The sequence below is a fragment of the Camponotus vicinus genome, unplaced genomic scaffold (assembly GCF_025532165.1).
Source record: "Camponotus vicinus isolate PSW18456_S1 unplaced genomic scaffold, iyCamVici1.0 SCAF_7, whole genome shotgun sequence".
Classification (NCBI taxonomy): Eukaryota; Metazoa; Arthropoda; class Insecta; order Hymenoptera; family Formicidae; genus Camponotus; species Camponotus vicinus.
In genome coordinates this window covers 13,175,742-13,195,089 of record NW_028141979.1, presented here as the reverse complement: position 1 = coordinate 13,195,089, position 19,348 = coordinate 13,175,742, and the positions used below count along the sequence as shown (strand labels likewise).

The 19,348-nt window shown below is 38.4% G+C and overlaps 2 protein-coding genes across 9 annotated transcripts in view; both read right to left on the bottom strand.

Annotated features, from left to right (window-relative positions):
- Dhc62b (Dynein heavy chain at 62B) overlaps nucleotides 1–19,348 on the bottom strand; it is an 835,389-nt gene that overhangs the window by 435,392 nt on the left and 380,649 nt on the right. The window lies entirely within an intron of this gene.
- Nucleotides 6,705–15,834, bottom strand: LOC145974970 (uncharacterized). The gene is made up of 2 exons (XM_083105106.1): nucleotides 13,041–15,834; nucleotides 6,705–6,745 (listed from the first exon to the last, which is right to left on the bottom strand). Exons 1-2 carry the CDS (start codon nucleotides 13,807–13,809, stop codon nucleotides 6,705–6,707), a joined length of 810 nt encoding a protein of 269 aa, XP_082961232.1. The 5' UTR covers nucleotides 13,810–15,834.

Genomic DNA, 19,348 nt, shown 5'->3' with positions numbered 1-19,348 from the left:
CCGTCGTTCAGGTAGCCGTAGAGATATTCCCGGATACAGCTGGCGTCGTACCTTTCCTTGATACCGTCGCGAGGCGACGGTGAACTCGTTACCGAATTGTTGTAGAAAGCCTGCGTGCTTTTCTCGCGTTTCGTTGCCGGACGCCAGCTGGGCCCCGGGTATCGCGGATTTGTCCCTCTCAGGGGGTTCGTCGCCGACAGTCATTATACCGTATCGTTAGCGCCATACCGTATCGTATCGTATCGTATCGTTTCGTTCCGTATCTCGTTATATCATTGCGTGGAGCGTCGAATTGTGAATATTAATAGAGTCACGAGATTCCGACACTATCGTATTGCGTAAAGAATAGCGGGGTTTGCGTGAGATCGTTCTTCGCGAGTGCGAGTGCCGTATATCCAAAATCCACTCTGCAAGAATTGAATAATTCGCGAAATTTCTGTTTAAAATTTACGTCCGTTACCGTCCGTGTTGTTTGAAATTGCGTGAGGGTCGAATTTGTTTTCGCCGAGAGCGAAAGGTCGGGAAGATACCGGATAACATTGCGAGATAATATTTGTGCCCGCTGACGTGAAATTACCGTTACTTAGAACCGTCGTTACATCCGATTTTTCTGCGAATTACTTGTAGACTTTACTCATCGCGGTCCGTGAAATTATATTCGATCTCAGAATTATCTGTTAGTCGCGCGTATCATATGTCTTCGTTCCCGTATAGATAATAATCGACTTTCGTATCTTTCTTATAACTCTGATGTTTCTTTCTTTCGAAATTTATATTTCCGATTTCGTTACTTGCGTATCTTCTACATGTAATCTTTGCTATTTTCCCCGTTAACCCTTTCTATTGTATTTATATTGTCTTTGTCGTATACTTTGTTATAAACTTTGTCCATATACTATAATGTTAAATATATTTATAATAATAATCGAAGGAGTGTCGATCATTTCTCTCTCCCGGAAGTTATTTAGTGCTCTCTCTCTAACCTACAAAGAATCCCGCCCCTCTGTCATTTATTGAGCTCTGGGTTATCGAACCCTTCCGTTACCGTAACGATATGGTGGCGCGGGAGACCGCGCCTGGCGCCCAATACCGCTTTCCTTGGGAGAGCTGCGAGATACCGTACGCTACCGTATTCTGAGATACCGTTTTTTTTGTAAATCAACCAATTTCCCTACCGGCCAAATTTTGCACGCCGTCTCCTCCGGATCGGCGTTCCCGAGGCGGACAAAGGCGTTGCAATATATATATATATATATATATATATATATATATATATATATATATATATATATGTATATAACGCAGTTGTTTCTAAGAAAAAATATGTAATTTGCAATTAACAATTACATATTTTTTTTTTAAAACAACTATATTTTTTCTTTACACCAATTAATTCCTCTCATTATTTTGTACATAAGAGTATTAAGGTAAGATAATGAATGTTTTACCAGATATTTTATGGTTTATATAAAATTAAGAAATTATTTCAAGCCTCATAACTCGAAAAATACTCAATGAAAAAGTACCTTATTATAGTGTTTTGAAAAGATCTCGAGGTAAGCTATAAGAATATGTAATGAAAAATGTGGGTTTCCATTCAAGAATTTGAAGGTGACTTTCATGTGACTTTCCAACGACTATCGAAGGTCAAACTAATGACAGCATCTTATGTCCCCCTTGAAACCATACAATTTTTATCCAATACATTTTTCTCTAAAAATGCTTCGTTTCCGAAATATAAGTCTTTAACGTGGGCCACCCTATATACAGGGTGTTTCATTTTAATCCGACCAGTCGAATATCTCGAAAACCAAGCCCGGGAGAGAAAAATATTTCAGACAAAAGTTGTTTGGTTTCGAGGGGGCCATAAGATGGTATCATTGGTTTGACCTTGAAGAGTCATTTGAAGGTCACGTGAAGGTCACTTCAATTTTTTTAAATGGAACACCCTATATATTTTTGCACACTCTTGTAGCTTATCTCGAGAGCTTTCCAAAACACTATCATTAAGTACCTTTTCGTTCAGTACTTTTTGAGTTATGAGGGTTGAAATAATTTCTTAATTTTACATAAACCGTAAAATATCTTGTAAAATATTCACTTTTCGATTATCTTACCTTAATACTTTTATGTACAAAATAATGAGAGGAATCAATTGGTGTAAAAAAAACACATAGTTGTTTTTAAGAAAAAATATGGAATTGTTAATTGCAAATTACATATTTTTTCTTCAAAACAACTATGTGTTTTCTTTACACCAATTGATTCCTCTCATTATTTTGTACGTAAAAGTATTAAGGTAAGATAATCGAAAAATGAATATTTTACTAGATATATTACGGTTTATGTAGAATTAAGAAATTATTTCAAGCCTCATAACTCAAAAAGTACTTAACGAAAAGGTACTTAATTATAGTGTTTTGGAAAGCTCTCGATGTCAGCTACAAGAATGTGCAAAAATATATAGGGTATTCCATTTAAGAAATTTAAGGTGACCTTTATGTGACCTTCAAATGACTGTTCAAGGTCAAATCATTGTCACCATCTTATGGCCCCCTCGAAACCAAACAACTTTTGTCTGAAATATTTTTCTCTCCCGGGCTTGGTTTTCGAGATATTCGACTGGTCGGATTAAAATGAAACACCCTGTATTATATACAGGGTGACCCATTTTAACTTAGGCAGCCAAATAACTCGAAAAATAAGCAAGATAGAGAAAAATGTTTTAGACAAAAGTTGTATGGTTTCGAGGGGGCCATAAGATGGTATCATTGGTTTGACCTTGAAGAGTCATTTGAAGGTCACGTGAAGGTCACTTCAATTTTTTTAAATGGAACATCCTATATACTTTTGTACATTCTTGTAGCTCATCTCGAGAGCTTTCCAAAACACTATAATTAAGTACATTTTCGTTAAGTACTTTTTGAGTTATGAGGCTTGAAATAATTTCTTAATTTTACATAAACCGTAAAATATCTTGTAAAATATTCATTTTTCGATTACCTTACCTTAATAGTTTTATGTACAAAATAATGAGAGGAATCAATTGGTGTAAAGAAAACACATAGTTGTTTCGAAGAAAAAATATGTAATTTGCAATTAACAATTCCATATTTTTTCTTAAAAACAACTATGTGTTTTCTTTACACCAATTGATTCCTCTCATTATTTTGTACATAAAAGTATTAAGGTAAGATAATCGAAAAATGAATATTTTACAAGATATTTTACGGTTTATGTAAAATTAAGAAATTATTTCAAGCATCATAACTCAAAAAGTATTTAACGGAAAGGTACTTAATTATAGTGTTTTGGAAAGCTCTCGAAATAAGCTACAAGAATGTACAAAAATATATAGGGTATTCCATTTAAAAAAATTGAAGTGACCTTCACGTGACCTTCAAATGACTCGTCAAGGTCAAACCAATGATACCATCTTATGGCCTCCTCGAAACCATACAACTTTTGTCTAAAACATTTTTCTCTATCTTGCTTATTTTTCGAGTTATTTGGCTGCCTAAGTTAAAATGGGTCACCCTGTATATTGTTACGCGCCCGAGCGTCGTTACGGCCCTGCCGTTGTCCGGATCCCGTAGCCAAGAAGAATATTTATAAACAACAATGGTCAGCTGAGTCGAAAGATAGCTGTCAAGCTATCCGGACGTGTTTTATGTACGAGTCATTATTAATCCGTTGTGTTATTATTCTGAGTTATTATCTGTGTTCTGTGTTGCTTATTAAAGTTCTTGTGTTCTCTAAAAGTGTCTTGTTATTAACGCAATGGCCGTTCTTCTTAGTGCGCATCTTCGATATATCTCGAAGTCTTCGCCCCAGGCGTAACATTTTTGGAGGCTCGTCCGGGATAGAGGGAGCGTAAGCGATGGTGACGATAACTGCGAAAAGGAGGAGGCGTGAGCAATCCGAGCCGTCAACGGAAACGAGGGCGACGGAGTCGGCCGCTTCTGCGAGGAAGCCGATCTCCATAGCTAAGTCGCTCCAATATTTTAAAAAATGTGACTAAATCGCACGTGGTCAGATCCGCACGCGTAGTTTGTTTTAAAAAAAAACGTTATGTTGAAAATGTTTCCTTTAAACAAATTTTCTTTTAAAAAGAATGAGCTAATGTGTTTAAAATTAAAGCGGGCTCGAAAGTATGTTGAATAGGGGATAATTCTTTCATTAGAATGCCTGGATGGCAATATTCGTGATTTCCGGTGTTTGTTTTAATAATGGTTGTATTGGTTCCAATTATTTCTTTGAATGAATTGTAATTGGTAGCGTAATCCTCGAAGTATTGTGGAAGAGACTCCCAAATTATTTTGATTAAGGAATGAAAGTTATGGATGGAAAAGTGCTTGTTGCTCATTTTATTATTTTTGTTGTAAAGGAAAGAAATTTTGGAGACGCGTCGGAATAATCTACTGTAAAAAACATTTGAAGAAGAGATCTTAATTGAAGACTGCCTTGCCCGTGGTTTTCCCGTGGGTCGGAGGGCGAATGCCGAGGCAGGGACTTGGGGAGTCCTTTAGGACGATGAGTCCACGGTGGATATCCTCCCTCTTGTCCGAAGAAAGGCACGCAACGAGAAGATAAGGACGGAAGGACAGTCTTGTGCCGAGACGAAGAAGGTGATTAAAGGGAAGGGAGGCTGCCCTGGAGTCGGTTCTTGAGGGTCTGACCAACTCTCTGGAAGGAGTCGATTGGGAGTCTGCCCAGTGGATTGGGGCCTGGTCGGAGCGATGCTCAGTAACCTGCAGCAACAGCTCAGGGAGAGCAGGATATCGTTCGGGGTCCCTGGAAGTCCACGGGAAGTCACGAAATCCCTTGCTGATTGTCGGGACGACAATCTTGAAGAGGAGGGGTAGTGTTACGCGCCCGAGTCGTTACGGCCCGTTGTCAGGATCCCGTAGCAAAGAAGAATGTTTATAAACAACGATGGTCAGCTGAGTCGGAAGATAGCTGTCAAGCTATCCGGACGTGTTTTATGTAGGAATCATTATTAATCCGTTGTGTTATTATTCTGAGTTATTATCTGTGTTCTGTGTTGTTTATTAAAGTTCTTGTGTTCTCTAAAAGCGTCTTGTTATTAACGCGATCCGCGACGGCCGTTCTTAGTGCGCGTCTTCGATATATCTCGAAGTCTTCGCCCCGGGCGTAACAATATATATATATATATATATATATATATATATATATATATATATATTATAACGATGCATCCCGGCATCGTTCCGTTTTCCCGGGCAAAACCATACGCCGGAAGCTGCCGCCCGGCAGAACACCCGCATAGGCAGGGGCGCGGTGCTTTTTTTAATTGTTCGCACATACAGCCCTAAGCCGTTAGGCTCGAATCGGCCGAACACCGCCGACCGTAGTCAACGTGGCCCGAACTGCCGACCGGCGAAAGCCCGCGTTCGGCACACTACCCGAATCCCTCCGAGCGGGCCCGACCGCACCGTTTCCGAAAAACTCGTTCGGAAGGGATGATATCGCCGCGCGCCGACGCGGGCAATTAGCCGGTATAAAAAGGTCACATTTCGGCATCTAATCATCATTTCTCCCGATCTACTCAAAGCCGTACGCTTCTGAGCAAATCCTAAGAATTCAGACAAGGCACTACCGCCCCGGATGAAAGATGGAGAGAACTCCATCTTACAAGTAAACCTACCCAAGTGTTACACTCCGATTTTTTTCAAATTTGGCATAAATGTAGAATTATGAAAAATATTTAACCCGTGTTTTTCCATTTTTGCCCATAAGCGGTTTTACGGATAGTTAATACCCCTTTAATCTTCACTCTCTTATCATCAATAAGTACAAAAAAATACATAAGAAACAAAATTTAATGCAAGATAGGAATTTTTTTGGATCAATGATTATAAATGTGAAGTCAGATTTGCAAAATTATTTATTTAAATAATAAAATGTTTAAACAAATTAGTAAAAAAGTTGAAAAAATATAATATAATGATTTGAATTATGAGTTTTATTCAAGTAAGTGTTTCTAAATATGGCATCAAATTTATGAAATGCATTTTAAATTATTCGAACAATAAACACTTCAAACAAATCAGCAATAAGATTGAAAAAAATTGAAGTGCTTTGTAGCGACTTAAGTTATAAAGGATTTTGTAATTGCTCACATTACATATTGATATAAATATATTCTTCTTTAATACTATTAAATGAAACTTATATTACAGTAGTAAATGAAACTTATATTACAGTAGTAAAAAATTAAAATTTAAGATATATTCAGATTTTTAATAACTTTTCTTTGCAAATAAAATTTTCATATCCGAAAATAAAAGATCGATCTCTGCGAATTAGAAAATAATCAAGAAGAAGAAAACGAGTATTTGAATGAATATCTTTATTCGTCCCCTTGGGGATTGAAGGCGCTTTTTCGAGGAGCGTACCCGAACCTCTTACAAACCAAAAAACAACTTATCCCCCCCGACCTGGCCCTTGTGCGACCATTACATACTAATTTCCCTCACCCTCCCTAGGCATCCTCCCCCTCCTTGCTCTCCCTCCCACATCCCCCTTTTCCTCCCACCTGACTCCTGATCCTCCTTCTCCCACACTATGCTTCCTTTCGTGGTTGTCCGCTTTCTATCCACCTCTCCCTCTTCTCTCTTTCTCCTGTACTTTGCTTCCTCCGTCCTATCTCTCTTCTTTTCTCGTATCTATTCCTTCCGCTCTCATCCTCTCCTTTCCCTTTTCCCTCCTGTACCGAAAATAACTGTAAAACCAAACAGAACAAAATTATACAAAATCACAGCGGCTATCGACTCCTCCTCTCCACACCCTCCACTTCCTCCATTTCCCTTCAACCCCCTCTCCCACCTTTTCCTACCTTTCTTCCTCTATCCCTATTCTCTCCCCCTTGTCCCTACTCATCCCCCTTCCTCCTCCTCCCCTTCCCTCTCTCCGTTCCCTACCTTCTTCACCCTCTTTCCCCTCTCACCCTTTCCTTCTACTCATCACTTTCCTCCTCTGTCTTCTCTGTCTCCTCGTACCATCTATCTCTCTCCAAGTCCCATCCCCAAGCCCTTCCGTCTATCCAAATCCTTCTGTTCGTTGTCACTACTACCCTCCTCCTCGCCCTCTCCGTCTTAGCCCTTTCTACCAACTTCCACCTCACCCTTCTTTCCTTCATCGTCAGATCTTCATCTACCCCCACCCTCAATTCCTCCTTATTTCCCATCCCCTCTCCAACAACTCTTTCTTATCCTTCACTTTCCCCATCTTCGCAATTAACACCATTCCCACACTCCCCCTCCTTTCCCGAACCTCCCTAATTTCCACCCTTCTCCCCAATTCTTCCCTCACAATCCCCTCCATCAACCTCTTCCTTTCCTCCGCACTGCCCCCCTCTACACATCACCACACTACATTCCTCCTTCTTTCCCTCCTCTTCTCCGCCTCTTCCCCTCTCTCCCTTTCCTTCCTCTCTAACTCCCTTCTCTCTCTTTCCCTCCTCACTCTCTCCCTCCTCTCTTCAAACTTCCTCCAAACGTCCTCTCCTGTTGTCCTCTTGCCCTCCTCTCCTAAATCATCTCCTTTCTCCTCTCCTTCTCCCATCCCAGCCTTCCTCTTCTTCCTTCTTTCCTCCTGTTCCTCTTCCACCATCTTCCACCACTCTTCCTCCCTCTCCCCATCTTCTATACTCCCTCCTCCAGAAAACGAGTATTTATTACAGTGTTTTTCTTTTATTGTCTTTTTTCTTATGAATATGATCTAAACGTTATGTGGTCTTTTGTTTTCTACATATATATACATACATACATACATACATACACATAAACATTAACATATACAGGGTGACCCATTTTAACTTAGGCAGCCAAATAACTCGAAAAATAAGCAAGATAGAGAAAAATGTTTTAGACAAAAGTTGTATGGTTTCGAGGGGGCCATAAGATGGTATCATTGGTTTGACCTTGAAGAGTCATTTGAAGGTCACGTGAAGGTCACTTCAATTTTTTTAAATGGAACATCCTATATATTTTTGTACATTCTTGTAGCTCATCTCGAGAGCTTTCCAAAACACTATAATTAAGTACATTTTCGTTAAGTACTTTTTGAGTTATGAGGCTTGAAATAATTTCTTAATTTTACATAAACCGTAAAATATCTTGTAAAATATTCATTTTTCGATTACCTTACCTTAATAGTTTTATGTACAAAATAATGAGAGGAATCAATTGGTGTAAAGAAAACACATAGTTGTTTCGAAGAAAAAATATGTAATTTGCAATTAACAATTCCATATTTTTTCTTAAAAACAACTATGTGTTTTCTTTACACCAATTGATTCCTCTCATTATTTTGTACATAAAAGTATTAAGGTAAGATAATCGAGAAATGAATATTTTACAAGATATTTTACGGTTTATGTAAAATTAAGAAATTATTTCAAGCATCATAACTCAAAAAGTACTTAACGGAAAGGTACTTAATTACAGTGTTTTGGAAAGCTCTCGAAATAAGCTACAAGAATGTACAAAAATATATAGGGTATTCCATTTAAAAAAATTGAAGTGACCTTCACGTGACCTTCAAATGACTCTTCAAGGTCAAACCAATGATACCATCTTATGGCCCCCTCGAAACCATACAACTTTTGTCTAAAACATTTTTCTCTATCTTGCTTATTTTTCGAGTTATTTGGCTGCCTAAGTTAAAATGGGTCACCCTGTATATACACTAACTTTATTAAAAATAATATAAGCTAAAAATAATATAATAATATAAGATATTTTTATTGGTTTTGTATTTTTATTTTTTTATTTTGTTTTTATTATTTTTTATTATTATTTTATTTTTATTTTTCTTTATTTAATTTTTATATTTATTTAGATTTTCCAAAATATTTTTCACTTTTATATTGTTTCTTTAATTCTTAACTCTTGGTAATATGTACAATAATGAGGACGTTCAGAATTTTTTGGATCAAAAAAATGATCTATACATTTTGATTTTGTGCACCAAGCACATTTAAAAATTGCAATGTCATGACAGGAGTCGCAAATAAGATCACAATTTTTGAAGCAAAACTTTACAGGTTTCTCACATTTAGGTGGTTTCTCTTCGATATAACCACTCTTATACCATGCATATCTAAAAAGGTTTACGAACCTGGGAGATGAAAATGGATTATGAATCAGAGATGAATTTTCAGAATATTATTCCTCAAATGCAAATTTATATTCATAATTGTTGTGTTTCTTGTTGTTTTTGTATAATGTCTAAGGCTGTTGGGCCTTATTATTATGTCCTCAATACGCGAACAGTCCGAAGTAGTAATAGAAGATTCAAGCACGTCGTTTATGCTTCGTTCACGTCGACCACACCCATGCTTCTCCGACGATCCGTCTTTCGGTTGTCTCTTAAGACGTCCTCTTACTGTAGTGTCGTGTGCACAGTCGTGCCGTGTGCATAGTCGTGCCGTGCTATGTGCTATGCTACGTGCTATGTCGCCTCTGCGCGTCGTCGTGCGAGCAATCGCTCTTGGTTGCGCAGTTCGTCAATCAGTAGCGTAGTGCTTAGCGCCTATCAAAGGGCGCAATATACCCAACATTCCTCCCTTGCTTAAGAATGCTGTTTTCGGTAGGGGCGAGTTCCTCCCACCGCTTTGTAATCTGGTCGAATTCGATGTGAAAGACGTTCAGAACGACGAGCAGATGCTTCTGGGGGTTGTGTGGTCCCGTTGTTGAGAGGTTCTGCCTCCTCTCTTTCTCCTAGCGAAGTGTGAAGTACTGGATCTGGTTGAATCCGTGCTGATTCTTTTCCTGAAGGTAGTAAATCTTCGCTGAATGTATTGAATTTCCTTTTCTGTCCCTTTGGACGATTCCATATTTGATTGAAGTGTCTGGTAATGAATCCTCCTTCAATGCTGACGCGAGCGAGTGCTTTGCCTATCAGCCTAACAATTTTTCCAGGAATACGCTGTCCATTGGAGAGTTGAATTTGTACCGATTGACCTGTAGCAAATGAACGTGGCCTTGCGCCGTGATGAGCGTCAAATTGTTGCTTCATTTGCCGAGAAGTAAGACTTATTGTTAGATTAGGTTTTTCGGTTGCAGTAAAAATATCTAATGGAGTTCTAAGCTTACGTCCAAAGAATATTTCTGCCGGAGACTTATGATCTGGTACCGCATCACTGGGTGTGTAGTTGTATGCGTAAACAAATTTGTTTAATTCCGTTTCTAACTGTGAACTTTGACTTGTGTCTATAGAACTTTTCAATGTTCTGACCATTCTCTCGGCTTGACCATTTGATTGTGGATGCCCATGAGGGGTACGCAGGTGAAGGATTCTAAATTCGGCGCACAGTTGCACGAATTCTACTGAAGTGAATTGAGTACCGTTATCTGAAACTAGTACTTCAGGAGGTCCATATCGACTAAAGAGTCTTCGCAGATATCGACATGTCGCTGCCGATGTTATTGTTGAGAACCATCCCGCTTCTACGAATTTGGAATAGCTATCGACAATGACGAGTACCTATTATCCGTGTATCGGGCCTGCGAAATCAATGTGAAGGCGTAACCATGGTTTCTCTAGATTTGGCCATGGATATAATGGTTCTTTTACTGGGTTGCTTGCTGTGCGATCGCAATAATTACATTCTTTTACGTATCTCTCGATGTCATCATGCATCGCCGACCAATAGAAATAACGTTGAGCAAGCTGTATCATCCGGCGAATACCTGGATGTGCAATGTATAGTTGCTTCAGTAAGGTAGATTGTAGACGTTTAGGAATTATTAGTGTCTCATCTAGAACTAATGTATTATCAACTATGGCTAAGTAATCGCGATGACGATAATATGGCATTAACTCTTTATCAGTTACGTCCGATTTGAGCCATCCGTTTTGTAGACGATCTATAACCTCAGCGAGAATTCCATCGCTGAATGTCGCACTTTGGAGCTCTTGTCGAGCCGTTAAAGGTGAGAACTGTACTGATTCGTTGACAATCTGTTGTAGCTCTGTATCTGTTTCCTGTAGCGCAGCTACAACTTTTTCGAGGTCGGCGTCTATTACGTCTTGTTTTGCATTCTGTATTAATCTTGAAAGAGCGTCCGCTTGACCAAATTTTTCGGAGTTGACATATTCTATGTCGAAGTCGTACCCAATTAATCAAAGAGCCCATCGTTTCAAACGATTTGCTGTGCGTGTATCTAGATCTTTTGTATTCGACGTTTTAAACAGGCTAAAAGTGGACGATGGTCCGTTTGTAGCACGAAGTGACAGCCATATACGAATTTTCGAAAACGTTCAACTGCAGTGACTAGTGCTAAAGCTTCCTTTTCGATTTGGCTGTAATTCTGTTGAGCCTTTGTTAATGCTTTTGACATGTGGAAGACTGCTTTTACTTGACCATCTGGGGCGCGCTGTAACAAGACGTCACCAATTCCGATCGAACTAGCGTCTGCTGCAACGATCAGAGTTTGTCTGGGATCGTAATGAGCTAGTAGAAGTGGTCCAGTAAGAATATTCTTAATATCCTCAAACGTTTTCTTCATTTTTGCTGTCCACACGAAAGGTACATCTTTCTTGATCAAAGCTTCGAATGGTGCTTTGAGTCGATGCAAATTTGGCATAAATTTCCCGTAGTAATTTATCAGACCTAAAAACGAGCGTATCTCTTTCGCATTCGTCGGAGCTCGCATTGTTTGGATAGGTCGAAGACGTGCTGGGTCGGGCTCAATACCTTTAGCTGAAACAATAAATCCAAGGTATTTAACTATTGAAGTATGAAATTTACATTTTTCCTTTTGAAGTTGAAAACCCCATTCTTGCAAGCGGTTTAGCACGGCGTGTAAATGCGTATCATGCTCTGTGCGTTCCTGGCCATAAATCAGAATATCATCAAGATAGACGAGTACGCCTGGAATACCTGTAAGTGCCTGTTCCAGCGTACGTTGGAAAATTGCAGGAGCTGGTTTTAATCCAAAAACCAACCGATTGTAAGCAAATAAACCTCGATGAGTATTTATTGTAGTTAGCTTCTTACTTTCCTCATTTAGTCTTAGATGGAAATAAGCATTAGATAGATCTAGTTGTGAGAAGATAGAACTTCCTCGAAGTTTTGCCATAAGTTCCTCTATACCTAGGATTGGATAATCCTCCGCGTCAAGTGCGTCATTTAATCCTGTTGAGTAGTCTGCACAAATACGTATTTTCCCATTCGCTTTGCGTGCAACTACTATGGGAGCAGCCCATTCTGAAAAGTCGACTGGCGTTAAAATTCCATTCTTAATAAGTCTATCCAGTTCTTCATTGACTGGTTCTTCTAATGCGAGTGCGATTGGACGTCGTGGAATATGTTTCGGTTTCGCATCTGGTTTAAGCCGCAGATAAACTGGTGCATTCTGGTCATCTTGGTGCATTCACCTGTCGAACTACTAAAAAGTTCTGTGAATTGTTTATGAAGTGAATTTACCGTAATCGTATTTATCATTTGCAGATTTCCGACGACTCCTGTGTCATAGGTAATTAAGCCAAGCTCATCTATTGCTTGAGAGCTAATTAGTGCAGTTTCTGGACGATCAAGTACGACTGGTGCTTTTATCATACAGTCCTTGTAGCCAAGTGAGACATTAAAAAATGCTATGGTATGCATTGGATGTCCTGAGACATTAACACATGAAGTAGTAAGAGGTTGGAGTTTTGGACGACCGATTCGTGTCTAAGTTTTTCTCCCGATCGTGGTTACGTCCGCCCCTGTATCCAACTGCATTTTTAATGGCTTGTTATTGATAGTAATATGCACGAATTTGCGATACCGATGTCCTGTGCCTAGAACACCTTGTAATCTGACAGTATTTATTTTATTTTGTTGCTTCGATAAGCAAACTCTAGCAATATGTCCCGTTTTCTTGCATAATCTGCATTCTGCTTTCTTAAAAGGACATGCATCCCGTGTTTTGCGGAACCGCAGCCATGGCATGGCGACAATGTAGTAGAATTTGTCTGTTTTTCGTAATGCAATGTAGTAGGATTTGTTTTCTGTTCGTAATATTTACCTTTCTTTTTAGGTGAATTCTTCGTTAATTGGCTGACCGCGTTGATTTCTGAGAAGCGTTGTCCTTCAACGCGCATAACGTCAGCTGTGCGGTTCGCATGTGCGTAGCAGATTTCTCTAACGTCTTGAAATGTGCAGTTTTCTTTTTCTGATGCAACCTTGAAAAGGACTGTTCGCTCCGTGTAGTAGGTGTGGTCGCTTAGGGCGAGAGCCGTTAGCAGAATTTTGAGTTGGTCGATATTGAAATTATCGAGCTCAAAGGCATCTCCTAGAACATTTACTTTGTCAAGTATTTCTATTGCCGTTGCTGGCGGGGAAGCACGAAAATTGAGAGCTTCAAAATGACGTTGAAATAAATTTTTATTATCATGGAACTGTTTCTTAAGATGTTGCACGAGATCTTCAAAAGATATCTCATGCGGTTTCTTCGGTGATAAACGACTGAGCAATTGTTGATACTCGTCGTCCTCGAAAGCATGAAGAGGTAGCTCTTTGCTCTCCGTCTCGATTAAATCCTTTGCTCCTTCCGCGAAAGTGCTTCTATGTCGTTCAAACCATAACGTGAAGGTTTTACCCCTTGTAGGATCATGAACGAATTTACCGAGCTGTGTAGCCAGATTTGAAAATTGTGACGATTTTGCACTATCGTCCGTTCTCAGTGTTCGATACGACAGTATCTCCGTTATTTGCTTTTGTGACTCACCGATCTGATGTAATGTCTGTTCCTGGTTTTGCGCAGTAGTCGCTAGCGCTTGAAGTATTCGTTCCATAGTTTTTTTCTTGCAGGTTCAATAAGCCGCAGCGCCAATTGTTGTGTTTCTTGTTGGTTTTGTATAATGTCTAAGGCCGTTGGGCCTTATTATTATGTCCTTAATACGCGAACAGTCCGAAATAGTAATAGAAGATTCAAGCACGTCGTTTATGCTTCGTTCACGTCGACCACACCCATGCTTCTCTGACGGTCCGTCTTTCGGTCGTCTCTTAAGACGTCTTCTTACTGTAGTGTCGTGTGCACAGTCGTGCCGTGTGCATAGTCGTGCCGTGCTATGTGCTATGCTATGTGCTATGTCGCCTCTGCGCGTCGTCGTGCGAGCAATCGCTCTTGGTTGCGCAGTTCGTCAATCAGTAGCGTAGTGCTTAGCGCCTGTCAAAGGGCGCAATATACCCAACAATAATTATATAATATAATTATATCTGAAAAATGTTTCAAGAAATTCTTCTACGGTCTAAATGTATAAACATCCAATGGTTGAATTATACCAGTCGTCCCAGCAGGAATCGTCAAAATATTAACATCTTTTTCATAATTATCAATGGTTAAATTTTGTTTTGTTTTGCCCCGTCCATAAATCTAAGCACAAGACAGATTTTTGATTAGTGTTAGGCAAGTAAACTTGTTGAAACCATTTAATTGCGAGCTCCGATGTCAACTTGCCGGAAGTAGAAGCTAAAGCAAGAATATTATCCGCTTTATATAAATCTTTTTCAATTTTTGGTCCGAATTTGCCATCTTTTTCTTGCAAAACTATAAATAAGGGGGACATTAAACGTCCGCTTGCCGATATAATAAGCTACCGTATAACTATGTTAAAGAATTCAGAGATTGTGCTAAAGTTTCAACTGTTGATGTTGCTTTGAAATTTAACGTACGTCCTGCATGCATTTACAAATTGAAACCTGGTCAGAATTGTATACATTATCCTCCCCAATCAATACAATTTCCGACTTCACATTTTGTACAAATTCGTTAGCTGCTTTTTTCAATTCTTCTTTATTCGCTATTTGCATTTGAGTGACGAATTTATTGATTTTTCTGGAAACAATCCGATGTCTTATTTTAAAATTATGAATCCATTTTGACGAAGCCATGAACAAATACGGTAATAATTTACAATCATATCTCGCTTTTAAAGCCCATCTGTTAATATCTAGATCATGTATTGGCACTGATTTATCCAAAGCACTTTGAAATTTATTTAACACATATTTGGAAACTTCTAATAACTTTTCATTTCTTGTCCCACCTTCAGCAATTTGTGCTTCCCATTTATATAGAAGTTCTTTCTTTGTAACCTTTCTGTATCTATGTTTTACTGTTTCAAATTTCATATTTTTTTTACCTGAACGTCAAAATTCAACAGCTTTTTATAATGAAGATCTATGTCAATTTTTACTTTTTTACTATCTTTTATCGTTTCTTCATAATCATCTTCAAAATCTTCTTCAACTATAACAGGCTCCGAAACCACACTTTCGTCTTCATAATTTAAAGTAATATAATATTCCATAAATGTGTGATTATTAATAGCGTCCTTAATCAAATCTTCTAACTGTGATGCGAAATTTATTTCCTCGCTAGTAACAATAGATTCAATATTATATTGTGGATAATCAAAACTTTTACGTAGTAAATTCAAAATATTTTTTAAATTCATTTTCTCTATATATGAAATTGTTGTAAGATTATCCGCTGTGCGTGTGAATGAAAATTGAGGGTACGAACGTATGGAAAATGCAGCTGGAAAAATAAAAATGCTTGCATTGAATGATCGCGCGTAGTTCACGCGGAAAGCTGATGGACAGACTTCGGATATCGACGTCTTTCTCTATCCAAGCGTTCAACTGTTCTTCGAGAAGCAAGTCAATTGTTTTCGCTTGTGCGTAACATCTCTTGTGCCTACAATTGCGAAAACACTTGCGTGTTGTTACAATCCCTTGTCTGGCATCATTACGCCATATCGGTGTAAACAACACTGCTTCTCGAAGAACAGTTGAACGTTATAAAGCACTCCCATTTTTTCAATCTTATTGCTGATTTGTTTGAATTATTTATTGTTCGAATAATTTAAAATGCATTTCACAGATGCCATATTTAGAAACACTTATTTGAATAAAACTCATAAATCAAGTCATTATATTATATTTTTTTCAACTTTTTTGCTAATTTGTTTAAACATTTTATTATTTAAATAAATAATTTTGCAAATCTGACCACATTTATAATCAGCGATCCAAAAAAATTTCCTATCGCATTAAATTTTTTTTCTTATGTATTTTTTTGTTACTTATTGATGATAAGAGGGTGAAGATTAAAGGGGTATTTACTACCGTAAAACTGCTTATGGGCAAAAATGGAAAAACACGGGTTAAATATTTTTCATAGTTCTACATTTATGCTAAATTTGAAAAAAATCGGAGTGTAACACTTGGATAGGTTTACTTGTTAGTCGAGCGATCTCGATACCAAGCGGGGTAGTGCACCCACATCACCGCCAAATTTCCCAGCTGGACATTCACGGAAGGTGGAGGTAGAGCCGCCCCGAGTCGAGGGATCTCGACCAGCTGCGAGCCACGCACATCCTTCACGATACGATCCTCTCCCGCGAATTATAATGCATCGCGGCATCCGCAGCCGCCCGTTCGAGATATCGATAGCGCGCCGCGGCATCCTCAGCGGCAACGAAATATTATACCGCGTTTTATTCTGTATCGCGGCCTACGAGCCTAATAGCATTCTGCAGCATTGCAAATTCGACCGTCTAACACGTCTAAACTGTATCGCGGCCGTTGCATCTAACACGCGTGTTGCGTTAATTCGTAACGCGGCATCCGCAGTCGCATTTACGAGAACACCGGCGAGACACGCTTCTACGAAAGCGACCGGTTATTCCTCGTACACCGGGATTCTCGGAACGCCGGGCGGAAAAAGCGCGACAAAAAACACCGTCGACGCATACGCGCAGTCATAAACCGATCCCGAGCGCGTCAAAACACAACATACACACACATACACTCACATCACGATACATGCGTACACTGACATCCTTGTACATCTTTCATTGCAACAATAAATTTACTTCGCGATATATATATATATATATATATATATATATATATATATCGCGCGTTTTTCTTTTTTTTTCTCTTTCTTTCCGGTGCATCTGACGATCTATCCGCACTCTCTCGCCGAAAACCGGACCGTTACAATATATAATTTCAAATGGTTTGTAAAGCTATAAATATTTATATAGTTATAAACGTTTACTAAATCTATCAAAAAGTTACTATTCTTTAATAATTTTTCAAATTTTAAAGATAATTGAGCAATCTAATGAGTCATTATATAATTTCCTTTTTTACTTACTAGCATGAAACCGTGCCGGACCATCATCATTTCGTAAGTTTGCACAATTTTTAATAAAAATACGCTCACTGTTTGAACATTTCGTTTCCGAGCAATATCATTTACTGCAGAAAAAAGCGCTTTGTATTCCGGCGAAGGTAGAATTAATCCCGGGAAAAGATCAAATATTATACCCTGAAAGTAAATTTATGGGATATATTTGAACAAATTGAGTATTTAATTTCAAATATAAATATTGATCATTAAAAACTATACAATTTAAATTCTTGAATCATCAAAAAGTTCAGTTCATAAAAAAAGTCAGTTTCTTCATATTTCTTCTTTATTATGTTGCAATATAACGTAATTAAAAATTATTAGAGAATATAATTTACTAAAAATAATATAAAAGAACAAATATTTTATTATTAAATATACTGCATTAATTTGTTTTGATATTTTTAATATCTCTGTGAAAATCACAAAATTATGTAAATTATACCTATAATAGATCTAATTATACATAGCGAGGTTTAAATAAGTTTGGGAACACGTATTAATTATGAAAATGGCAAAGGTTGATATTAGGGGACTCACCTCCGATGAGCTTTACCTTGACATATGTTATCAAGGTCACTGTCCTAAGTAACATGCAAAAGATTTTAGCCGTCGCTCGTTGTTTATTAAAAAGTTATAAACAAAAAAGAAGTTTTACGAATTTCACATAATTTTCGGACACCGTGTACAATAACAGATCTCTTGTCGCGTTGAAAGTTATAAACGTGAATAAACGTAAAGAAAAACGCAAAAAAAGGTAAATTAAAGGTAAATAAAAAAGGTAAACAATTTAAATTTATATAGAATTTAATACAATTTAATACAATTAAAAAATATCACAAATGTATGTGTACACACACACACACACACAAACGCGGGGGGTGCAAGGGGGCTCTCGCTTTACAACTTACAGCATATATTCATTGTGATTGAACTCTCCGTAATGCGTCCCCTACCGGCGGGGTGGTTGCGGGAGGGGGGGGTTGAAGGCCCCCCTTGCACCCTCCGCGCGCGCGTGCGCCCGTGTGTGTGTGTGTGAGGGTGTGTACACATACATTTGTGATATTTTTTAATTGTATTAAATGTATATTTAAAATAATTATTTTTTTATATAACAACTAAGTTATTGTACATTTCTATTATAATCAATGTACTTGCTAATGAATATATATTATTAATAAATATGTATTTATTCAGCATTATTATTGTTAATGGGATACAAATCTTTTGTATGTTACTTAGAATGATGATCTTGATAACATATAGAGGTCTGTTATTGTACACGCACCGGCAGGAATGGTGTCCCGGTATGCTTGTGTGACGCTCACTGATGTCACACTCACACAAGCGAAGCGCGCATGTACGCGGGCCGGGCAGCGAGAGAGAAAGTGGGGGTAGAGTAGTGGAAGGCATTTCGATGTTGCGTCCTTCGCGCATGGCACAAGAGCGAGAGAGAAAGCACTATAAGACATGATACCGAGTTAGAGGTGTCCGATAGCCGTCTCTCTCGCTCGACGCTCGAACGGAGAGTGCGAGCGAGACAGCTATATACCGCGCGGAACACCGCGCTATTTCTATACGTGTCTCTTACGCTCTAGTATCGATATGCGTACTTTTCTTTTCTTTCTTTAAGAAATGCGGCTTAATCGCGTGCACTAAAGGTCGGCATTTATTCTATTAAATTAAATAATAATTAAATTATATAAAAAGATAAAATTTAATGAAGTAATAAATTCTTGGCTACGTGCGCGCTTCGCGTGTGTGCGTATGACGTCGGCCGCCCACACATACATACCGGGACACCATTCCTGCCGGTGCGTGTACATGGTGTCCGAAAATTATGTGAAATTCGTAAAATTTCTTTTGTTTATAACTTTTTAATAAACAACGAACGACGGCTAAAATCTTTTGCATGTTACTCAGGACAGTGACCTTGGTAACATATGTCAAGTTGAAACTCATCGGAGATGAGTCCCCTAATATCAACCTTTACCATGAAAATATTCAAGACTTTAATAGTAAGATCAAAATATATAAGAAACATGTGGTATAGGATACGAAGCACATGTACTAGCGATGTACTAGCGATGGACAACGGCAGTAAGTACAGTAAATGCGATAAGATATTT

What these genes read in the sequence shown, in the direction of transcription:
- LOC145974970 (XM_083105106.1), bottom strand. Translation starts at nt 13,809, where the DNA reads ATGGAACGAATACTTCAAGCGCTAGCGACTACTGCGCAAAACCAGGAA. An exon ending in GAATTCACCTAAAAAGAAAG is followed by an intron (nt 6,746 to 13,040) that starts GTAAATATTACG and finishes TTGGTTTTACAG; the next exon opens with TTATTTTCGGTACAGGAGGG.